This window comes from Monomorium pharaonis, chromosome 3 (assembly GCF_013373865.1).
Source record: "Monomorium pharaonis isolate MP-MQ-018 chromosome 3, ASM1337386v2, whole genome shotgun sequence".
NCBI lineage: Eukaryota > Metazoa > Arthropoda > Insecta > Hymenoptera > Formicidae > Monomorium > Monomorium pharaonis.
In genome coordinates this window covers 2,781,883-2,793,252 of record NC_050469.1, presented here as the reverse complement: position 1 = coordinate 2,793,252, position 11,370 = coordinate 2,781,883, and the positions used below count along the sequence as shown (strand labels likewise).

The following is an 11,370-nucleotide window of genomic DNA, read 5'->3' as shown; positions in this document are numbered from 1 at the left end:
CTTTGATGAGTATCGATTACTCAAAAGCTTTAATTTTTGACATTTAGATGTAACACATCTTATTGACTCCAGAAATTTGTAAGTTTGTCAGCCTATAACTATTAAATACTGTTGTTCAATGTTTTATTCTTTATTGCTTTATTCAGTGCTCAAACCCATAATCTGTTGACACAGATTCACGGATTTGTTTTGTTTCTGCAAAGATTTTTTTTCATTATGTTGTAACACCCATTTTTTTGTCACTTGACTTGAAAAGGACTTAAATTTTTAGATCACAACGTGATCTCCATTTAATTAAATAAATTATATTGACTGGTTTTGTCAAAAGACTAGTTCCAACGAAAATAAAAATTGTTTATTTTTATTCTATAGTACTTACAATAAGAATTATTGTTTAAATATTAAATTTAAGAAAGTACTAAAAAGAAATATACGGACTATGGCATATAATAATCTATACACAAATTTACCGAAAATACCGAATTCATAAAGTAATATAAACAAAACGCTAATTTAGGATGATAAAAATATTACAAATTATATGCCATAACTAGATAAAAAAATTATATTTTTATAAAGCGTTTAGTTGTTTTATAATAGTGTGGCTATATTTCAAAATCATGAAACATTTTACAAGTTGGTTAGAAATTTTATCATTTTATTAAAACTCTAACTAACGCCAAATTGTCAAATGTAATGATATCGTTAAAGATTATAACTGGTTCATTTTAGTCGTTTCGCGAGGAAATTCGAAAAATCTCGTCTTACATGGAGAATCGAAAAACCATGTCAAACAAATAACGCCTCTCCCTTTATATCCCAGCATAAAAATGTATTATAATGCCTATCTCTATGGCACCTATGTGGAAACAAATAGCGTCAATTTAATTTTCCTATTTGTCATTTTTCATTTTCTTACATTCAACAATATACAAATTGTCGCATTTGACAATTGAGTTGGTTATTAATATTTTATAAAATAACTGAAATTCCTAGTCAGTTTGTAAAATATTTATATTTCATATTTATTTCATATTTAATCACTGATTTTAGAATATAAACCCACTTTAAAAAGTGCCCAGATGTAAAAAAATAATCGGGCTACGACATATACATAGTTTTTATTATAGATAAAATTTATATAAAAATTAAATAATTATTAGTATGCACTAAGGAGTTAATATTTATTTTTATAATTATTTTTTGTAATTATAAAATAGATGTATATTTATTACAAATCGGTTATCAATATATGCATTATAAAAAAAAAAAAATCAATAATTTTGTCAAAAAGGGATAGAATAAAAATTTGAATGTAACATTCCAAAAATTTTCTTAAAGGACATATTTAAGAAATAAATACTAATGAAATCTCATAAAAAGCCATAAAATCCATATTTTTCAAAAACGAAAAAATTTATGAAAATTCCAGATTTTCTCGGTTTTTTCTGATAATAAACATCCTGTACTGACTCTCCTATTAAACACATTGCAACTCTTACAAAATATAAGAATGGCTATAATCTGTCCTTACTTGCATCCTTTGATAGATATATGTGCCTTTATTTTCAATTTTCTATAAATGGTGCCTTTTAAAAATTTATGTCTAATTATATTTCATTTATATTCTTCTTTGGATATTAAAAAATTGAATCATTTACATTATATATTTAGATTACTTTGTCAATGTTTTTATCAATAGTCATTATTTATCACAGTAATATGTTATTATAGCCTTTTAATTAACTTTTCACCTGAAAGAAGTGTTATGTATTTGTTAATATAAAAAATAAATACAGTAAAAATACAGCAAATTTACATATTATTAAAATATATAATATTATTAGTTAATATATAAACTATTAGTTAAACTAACCCAATTTAATCATCCCATTCGTCGTCATCAGTGGTATCACTAGTGGTTTCTTCGCTTTCACTATGAATTGCACGAGATCGTTCAGCTAAAGCTCTAGATAATGCATCGGCCAAACCGCCACGAGGTGCAGGTACTGTATTCAATTTTGCTTCGTTTCGAACGGGTTTCAATTCAATACCCTCACGTATTTGTCGTAGTAATTCTCCCCTTGAATCTTCAACTAATGCAGGTTTAGTTTCTGTCTTATCAACTTTCTATAAAGTAAAACATTGATTAAATTATATTAATATTTCTGATATGTGCAGTTAATCTTAACAAACAAGATTTATAAAACTAAGAGCATTTTTTTTAATTTTCGAAAAATTAATTTAAAAACGATGGAAAGATAGAAGCCTTTCAGTTCGCAAATAAAGTTTTGAACCGGTTTTATCAAGAATCATTCTTTAAATTTTTCTTCATTTGTTCAACATCTTGTATAAAATAAAAAATGAAGAGAAATGAGGTAGAAAGAAAGGTAAAAAAAAAAGATGACGAACAAAAATGTAAATACTTTTATCAACGAGTACAAATCAATTTCAAAAAATTTTTCTATTTCTTTATAAGTTTATACAATAAGTACAATAATATATATTATATACAATAAATTAAAACAATAACAATAAAGAACAGCATAATTTTAATTTCTTTATATTATTATTCTTTCTCTTTCTCTCTCTCTCTCTTTAATTTAAGAAATGCAATATTTTGAAATTAATATGTTACTAATTACTAATTAAATTATCATGTAATTGATATATACATATATGCTTAGAACATATTTTTCTTTGATCTTTAGAAAGCAAAAATTTGTAAAATGCTAAAAGTACAGAAATAGAATTGATTTTTCTCAACAAAAATTAATTTTTTAAATATACTGTGACACCAAAATTATAAAGACTTAAAATCTAAAATTAGAAACGCACAATCTATACACTAATTATAAGTTTAATGGTTCAATGTAAATAAAACAAAATAATTTTTTTATTATTACATGTTAATTCATGTAAATATAAAACAAATTAATATTAAAATAAAAACTAAAAATATAATTAGAAATATATAATAATTTAATAAAGTTTCCTACAAAATCCAAAAAAGTTAATTTCATTTCTAATTTTTTTATTTCTAACTTTTTTAGCGTCAAATAATTCTCTGTATCAGTAGTGTCACATCATGAATAATTTTTTTACTGGAATTAAAATAAAAGATATAATTAAACAGAAAATGAGAAATATGAAATATAAGTACATAGTATAATGTAAAAGATGTCCAAGTCCTTCATTGATTAATTCTTAATTGCTCTAATAAATTTCGAAATAAAATCCGTCTCATATCTCTCCGTGCCTACAAAATGACGCCTGTATTACTGTATTACTAATTTCGTTAATACTTTTTATAACTGTTTAATGAAAATATGTTTCTTCCTTAAAACTATCATACATTTTTCTACTAAGTTTGTTGATTAAAACAAAAAACACAAAGAATATCACAAGAAAAAGTTTTGAGATGCATTTTAAAGAAAACAGCAGTTTATTTTAACATTTTGTAGAAGCCATGATGTTATATAATCATGCAAAAGTATACAACATAATTACATTATGTCTATGATAGAGTAATCAATTTAATACCTTTTTTTCGTCATTTTCACAATTGGTCTTGAGATATTCATTGAATATTTTTAGATATAAGAATTGATAGTTGTATGAATGCTATAATTATAAAAGTTTTCATCCTTTTTCAGCAGAGTTTGAAATATACAGTAACATTATTTTTCAAACTTTATTATATTCTAATCCAATATTACTTATTATTTTGCTTCATAAACAATCTACAATAATAATCTTCACTATAAAGTCTTATTTATTCTGTAATCCAAATAAAACTCACAATTTTAACAAAAACAGATTGAGAGAAATTCTTTAAACATAACTTAATAAAATTAACTGTTGCTTTCTTCTATTTAAAATGCGTCCCAATATTTTTCTTAGATATTAAGATTAATTTGTCTATAATTTTTTAATTCAACAAGTAAAATTAAGTAAAAAACATTGAATCCAACGTTCTTTGCATGCTCTAAATCGCTTAAAATTCATATATTATTCCTTTTGTAAATAAAAAGTGAAAAAATTGATTGCCTTAGTAATCAAACTGGGAAGAAGCTCACATGAAATGGAAGATCCAGATTCTAATCTTGATTGAGGTATTATGTTCTATTATAAATTATTTACAATTTTTCAGGAAAGGGGAATCTTATTGATGTTTAGATAGTAATTGTGTTTCAAGACTGATGAAAGTGTCAGTACTCAATTTATATCTAAGATTACTTAAAATTTATTTTTTTATATAAATGAAATTATATATTTAAAATAATAATTTAAATAAATTAAATATTTTGAACCCTAGGCTGTCACACCGAGTTAACACAATTCCAACTAATGACTTATTAGTAAGATATCTTTCGGTGCACTTGGAAATGTAAAGAGTGACTGTAAAAATCGCCTGTTTTGCGGTCCTCGATTTCGGGATCGAATCATATGTCAATCAGTACTTTATGGTAAGATATTAATAGAAAAAGTTTCAACTTGAGGTGACGTTTAGTTTAGAAACATGAGAGATTACAGTTCTAAAAAAACTTATTTCGGAATATGCTGTTTCTGAATTATGTTATACAGACCAATACTAACAAGTATCGTAAAGTGGTTTATCACTTTTATTGCGCTTTTGATCTTCGCACCCTAAACAAGTAATGGTCGGCATTATTAAAACCAAAAACCTGAGCAAGTCCTAATCACACCAATTTGAAAAAAACAACCGGCACAACAAAATTGATTTGCAAAGAAGGTCAGAAGAAAAGTCGAACCAATATAAAGTCGCTACTTCTCTTACGGGAAACTGTTCAAATACTTGATTTTGCGTTTTGTTTTATGTTTTATGATTTAAGGGAGAGGGAGGGAATGAATCGGAACAATATAATATCCCTTTCGAAAATATTCAGGACTTTTTTGAAACATTTCTTTCAAATGCTTATATGGATGCTTATATCCTAAGATGTTAGGCAGTCTCAGGTTAAATGGAATGCTCGAATATAGTATATTTTTGAACTTTCATATCTTTAAAACTAAATGTCACTTCAAATTGAAACTTTTTTTCTATTAATCTTATCATAAAAAGTTGATTCGCATATGAATCGATCCCGAAATCGAGGGCCGCAAAACAGGCGAAAAATCCGTCCTTTTTACAGTCACTCTTTGTGGTGCTATCGATTTCAGATATCTACTACAGATGCTTGGCTAAAAAAAGACCTATAGTTACAGTCGGAAAAATAATAAAATCGAATAAAAGCTTTATTAGATATTTTACACACACACGCATGGCAATTTTACAAAAATGGTTTAAAAAAATTAACAAGATAGCATTTTTTTCTATGTAATTGTGTTTATATAATTTAACATTAAAAAAATGCTAAATGAAAAATTAATAAATTTTTTACCTTGACAGTAATTTTCAGCCAGAAATATGAATGAATAAAATGAATTACTTATGCTCATACATACCTTTAAAGTTGTGCCGCTTCTAATAGATTCCATAAGCATTGGTCTAAGATCGATAATTGATTCCTCATTATTATTATTAGTAACGTTTGTATTGATTGTTGAATTGTTGGTACTCAAATCTGGTAAAGGTGGCGGAGGCGGTGGTGTGGGAATGTTCGTATTAATTTTTGAAGCAGAAGCTGGTAAAGGAGGTGGAGGCGGAGGAGGTGGAAGAGACGGTGCTGATGTAATTGGTGGAGGTGGTCTTGATGGTAAGGTTCTGTGTACATTCAAGTTCTGTGTACAAACTGATACATTTGATGAAGCATTCAAAGATACACTCGGAGATAGGCTAGATGGCACGCTTGGTAATGTAGAAGATGCGTTGAAACGATTTGGAGGTAAAGGTGGAGCAGTGCGTATCTGATGCTGAAACAATATATTATTTTTATTGTTATACAATCAAATAATATTAAATACTATTTAAATATATTTTCATGTTATGTATACAGCAATCAGTATTTTAAAGTTTTCTATTTTGTCGCACTAATTTTTAAATTAAAAAAATTTTTTTTCAGAAAACAGATAAGAATTTTTCAAAACTATTTTTTGTTCTTTAATTATTATTGTTTAAAGATTTATTGGCATATTTATATGTATATTTTATATACATATCATATATTTTATATTTGTTTCATAATGTATTAAAATGTCATTAACTAATCAGAGGTATATTAGCATCTTAAGGGGGCATAGCATTTTGGCGCTACCAAAAAAAGGCATCCTTTATAAATTTTTTTTAGAGCCAAGAGACTAACTATAAAAATGAGACTTTTTGCATAATAAAGTACACTTTTGTAATTCTCGTACAAATTTTATTGTACTAGTTTAGTTGAAAAATCCTCCCTTTCACCGTCGTGTAGTTACCCGTGCGTGCCACGCATGATTCCGCGGTAACAATATCTCCTTGCCCGTTCATCCGAAATACAAAAATCAAACGGGATCTTAAAGAAGAGTAAATTCCCTTGTTGTTGTCGTCCAATCCAATTTAAAAAATTCAAATTTTAAACAAAATGGCGGACCTTTAAAATCCGATTTTCGGCCAAAAATTTTATTTTTGTTTGTTAAAAAAAAAAAAATAGAAAAAATTCGAATTTTTAAAATCGGATACGACAATGACAAGCGAATTTCATAAGTTTTCAGTTAAAAAAAAAAGGTAGATCGGTTGATCCGTCTTCAAGTTATCATTGTTATTGACTTTAAAAACATGGTTTTGAGAAAAACGCGTTTAAAATTTTCGAACGATGTTACTCTATTGTAAAACTGAATCTATTCAACTTATTATCATCAATTCCTGGGCCATACAGAAAACTCTCCTGTTCAAGATCTGTCTCTATTTGTTGATTTTTAGAGAGACGGCGATTTATACGAGCCTCCCGCGTCGCGTGCTATGCCCGGATGTCAGAAAAGGCAAGCGCACTGCCCGACAAAATGTATTGTGTAACTTTTTTATTTATTGGAATTAAAAAAAAAAAGTTTTAGGGCCACATTCTTGAAGGTTCAAACTGTCGAAAAATGCAAGAAAAAAAATCGATTTTTTTTTAACCTAACAAACTGCTATGCCCCCTTAAGATATTATTCGAGATTATCTTGAAATAAAATTCAGCATCATTACATGACTATTTACATAGCTATTTATCCATTAGACAAATTATTACAGTTTATTCCAAAGTAAAACGCCTTCATAAAACTTCATAAAAAACAAAAATGTTAGAAATTACTAAATTATTAATTAATGTGACCAATGTGGGTTAAAACTCACAGGTATTGTTCGCGCTGGAACAGGTGGAGGATATTCCTGCCTTTGCGGCAGAGCAGGAGGCTGATTACTATTTTTTGTATTAACTAATGTCGGCCGAATGTCTTCCTGCACTGCACTCATACCTCCATTCCTTTCAATAAAATCATAAATAAACTTTCGAGTGCCTTTATCTTGAAGTTCATATTCCGAAACACCAGCGTTATTAAAAAATTGTTGTAATTGCGAATCTACAGAATCCAATTCGAGACCTTTATTATTTACATCCCAGCCTAAGTGTGCCACATGTCTAACAAGAAATACAAATAACGTTTATACATGTTTAAATAATTAATAGATAATGTAAAAAAAATTTAAATTTATACCTGAAATTAGAAGGAAGGCTAATATCGTCCTTAGTCAGCTTGCGCTTAAGATCTTGATCACTTTTTTTCTTTTTAGTTTTGTACATTGAACTGCTAGAAGCGCTTCTATTAACACCAGCTGTAGCAGGCACACCATTTGACAGATTACTTGATGAACCTGATGTCACAGTAAAGGGTGATAGGCTACTTTGACTCTTCCAAGGCAAAGTGCTACTACCTTGCATTTCTTTTGCTTTCCTTTCTTGCCTTCTTTGACGTTTAGCATTTAATTTTCCAAGAAGTATATTTCTGTAAAAAAAGAAAATAAAAAAATATTTCACAAATCACTCCTTATCACTGCTTACTCATATTTTTCAAACTGATTTACTTGTAATATAAATTAAATTTGGCTCCTTATATTAATGTACCTTAATGTAATGGCTTCAGTTTCACTTGCAAAATTAAATGCAGCCATGCAATCCTCCGCCTCAAATGTATGAAAATATGACATTGGTGCTTTATAATCCATTGAATTATAAATTTCATGTTCCCATAACATTATTTTCCTTTGTAAACAATATAATCGCAAAAAAAAACTGCGTCTTGGATTGTCTCTAATCAGGGTAATAATACCTGTATTTTTTTTAATCCAATTTTTATGTAAGGGAGCCTCCGTTAAATATAATTGTATAACACCAGCTGCTAAACACTAAACAGCAATAAAAAAAAGCAATATAAAAAAATTGTATACAAAATATATATTTATATTTCACAATTGTAAATTTTGTAAAATGTAATATAAAACATAGATTTTTAATTCATTAAAACGATTTTATAATTATAAATAAAAATCCTAATAAAAAAATATTAGACTTCTATAATATTTCCTTTTTAAAATTTTACATATAAAAATTCACAATTTACAAAGATAGAAAAAATCAGAGGTGAAAGCGTGATACTGCATATTTACTTAGAATAAAATTTAAAGAGAAAGTTTAAAAATTATTCAGATCAATATGTTAAATCAACATATCATCAAGATGTTAGTATCGATGATATTAATATATTGAAAAAAATGTTCACCTGGCATCGATTTCCTATCAACTGGAAGATTTGTTCATTCTCCTCTGGTTTTAGAAGTATCGTGCCCCTATGCTTGTCCATATTCCCAGATTTCATTTTATCGCCGAATAAGGTTAGGATCGTCACGTAGCCAGGTATTACTCAGTCTCGAGCCGCTCCCCTTTTTGCACTTAACTTTTTTTTTTCATCATCATTATATCAATGTACATTAATCTACGCCCATTCGTATAATTCCACGTACAGTGACAATAGTCTCGGCGAGAAAATAAAACGAGAGACCCAAAAATACTTATATATCGTTCACATAAAAGCTGCAAATTGATCAAATTTCCTTAAATTGTTAATACTTTTCGTTGACAAATATTCCTGCGCTATTATATAAATCCGACAAAAGAACTACGACTCAAGATAATGACATTTTTCATTTATCCGGTTCGATGTTCCGCATATCTGTGTTTCTTCTTTTTCCTTTTCCTTTGGATTTCTGTCCCACTGCGTTTCTTCGTAACACATTTAATCACGCGGAATTCCACGGAATTCTTCTATACTGTGACACAGTCATAGATCTTACAGATATAGACTGGCACTGTACCATAGAGATATGACCTGTTCTTTTTCGCTGCACTGATTGATTAATTATCTTATGCGCCATGCACTATGCGTTATGCAAAAGTTGTGTGCGGGGGTCCTGATTCTGAAAATCATGCTGATGCGGAGCGCCATCACATCTATTTTTCGTGGATGTAGAACTACGTAGCCACATCCACTTTTCGAGAGGATAACACGCTATTTTTGGTTTGCATCCGTGATACATACATAATCAGAGGAATGTGTTATTTAATTATCATTGGTACATCATACCAAGAGATAGATAGGTAAATGATTTTGTTACTCGCATGATTGTGGTCTTAACATTATCTGTGGACAATGCTCTTTCGAGATTTGTAACGCTTGATTTTGTTGCTCCACTTTAACAATAAGTGAGAGAAAATAAATTTAATTCTTTACGCGTGCGGCTGCCATGCGCTGTTATTTGATGTAACATACGCCATAGATAGTTAAAATTAAGATTTTGTTACTTGCATGATTGCGGTTTTATTAACATTATCTGTGGACAATATATGCTTTTTTACAGAAAAAAATTTACTCTTAAATTCAAACTTATGTATTCAAATTAACGCGATCATATATGTAAGCAACAATAATATATATAATTATCTTCTTAGAAGAATTTGAAGATGTTGAATTTCAAAATATTATAGTCTTATTTTAATACTATAAGTGTTAATTTAAGAATATAATATAATTGTTTTGATAATTTTATTCTAAGAAAATTATAATCTTCGATTTAAACATGTAGTATTTTCTATCGTATATTTTTTCCTTTCCATTCAAAAAAATTATTCTTAATTAAATAACAAGAATATTATTTTTGGGCGGTTAAACTATATATATAAAATTTTAAAATAAATCTTTATTTAAGTAAATCTTTTTGATTTAACGCAATATAATCTAATTTCAAGATTTTTGTTTTGAAACTAAAGATATTGTTAAAACAATAATATTTTTTTTGTACACGCGCCGTTATCTGATATTTCATACAAGATAAGACAAAAAGTAAAGATAGATAATAGATAAAAAATTTTGTTACTCGCATGATCACTTAAAATTTTTCGTGGACAATGCTATTTTAGGATTTATAACACTTGAATTTGTTGCTCAACTCTAAGTGAGAGTAAACCAAAAAAAATTCTAAGTGAGAAAAAATTAAACTTTACGTAAGAGTAAGGCCGGATCTACAATAGGTGTAGCAAGCCTTAAGACATAAGGAATTAACTAATTATATTCGATTATTCTTCTCATATTCGATTATAATTGGTTAATTTCTTATGGCATAAAACTTACTACACCTATTGTAGATCCGGCCTAACAAAATAAAGCGTTGTAAATCTTGAAGGAGAAACTTTTATTTTAATTAATTTTTATTTTAATTTCATCTTTTAATTATTTTTTTCATAAATTATGTTTCAATTTAATTGTAATGTACATATGAGAATATATATGTATATATATTCTGTACATAAATATAAAAAATATTAAATGTGTCGATGGTATAAACTTTTAGCATAAGTTAAAACCGTATTGGTCTCTTAAAACAATCACGTTATATATATGAGCGAGAAGTCAATAAGAGAGAGCGAGACAGTAATAGAAGCGATCGAGATGAAAATATTCTAGCCAAGTCTGCTAAAGACATACTTTGCACACTATGTGCTGCATGTTGTACTGATATAATTTTGGCAGTAATAAGCATGATCTGCATAATGTTAGAAATAAAATGGAAATTTAGTAGAATTTGTGCAATAATATAATGGCAGAAATGCTGTAAAAATCGGACAAAATATATATGTCAATATACAGAGAACAAAATTTAAGCATTGTGTGTTGATATAATGTTTCAACAAGCAAACAAAAATTAACTATAGAGAATAACATTACTTTATATGGGCATGCAGTTTATATAAATTTTATAAATTTTAATGAATCTTATAGAACATTAATAAATTTTTAATTAATTTTATTGAATTTTTACATATTTTAATAAATTTTAATAAAAAAAGTCAATTAAGAAAGATTTTCAGTAAAATCTTTTAAAATATTTAAATCTATTAAAAC

At 27.6% G+C, this 11,370-nt stretch overlaps 1 protein-coding gene across 2 annotated transcripts; it reads right to left on the bottom strand.

Annotated features, from left to right (window-relative positions):
- Nucleotides 1-1,742: 1,742 nt before the first annotated feature.
- Nucleotides 1,743-9,374, bottom strand: LOC105835895 (neural Wiskott-Aldrich syndrome protein). 2 transcript variants are annotated; one of them, XM_028189554.2, is made up of 7 exons: nt 8,695-9,373; nt 8,040-8,320; nt 7,633-7,920; nt 7,271-7,556; nt 5,470-5,877; nt 1,877-2,130; nt 1,743-1,754 (listed from the first exon to the last, which is right to left on the bottom strand). In XM_028189554.2, the coding sequence occupies exons 1-6, from the start codon at nt 8,788-8,790 to the stop codon at nt 1,882-1,884; spliced, it is 1,608 nt and encodes a 535-aa protein (XP_028045355.1). In that variant the 5' UTR covers nt 8,791-9,373; the 3' UTR covers nt 1,743-1,754; nt 1,877-1,881. The 2 variants fall into 2 exon arrangements, with proteins under 2 accessions (XP_028045355.1, XP_028045356.1); XM_028189555.2 differs by lacking the exon at nt 1,743-1,754 and having other exon boundaries at nt 1,882-2,130; nt 8,695-9,005; nt 9,111-9,374.
- Nucleotides 9,375-11,370: the final 1,996 nt, after the last annotated feature.

What these genes read in the sequence shown, in the direction of transcription:
- LOC105835895 (XM_028189555.2), bottom strand. Translation starts at nt 8,790, where the DNA reads ATGAAATCTGGGAATATGGACAAGCATAGGGGCACGATACTTCTAAAA. An exon ending in TGATAGGAAATCGATGCCAG is followed by an intron (nt 8,321 to 8,694) that starts GTGAACATTTTT and finishes ATTGCTGTTTAG; the next exon opens with TGTTTAGCAGCTGGTGTTAT. An exon ending in ACTGAAGCCATTACATTAAG is followed by an intron (nt 7,921 to 8,039) that starts GTACATTAATAT and finishes CTTTTTTTACAG; the next exon opens with AAATATACTTCTTGGAAAAT.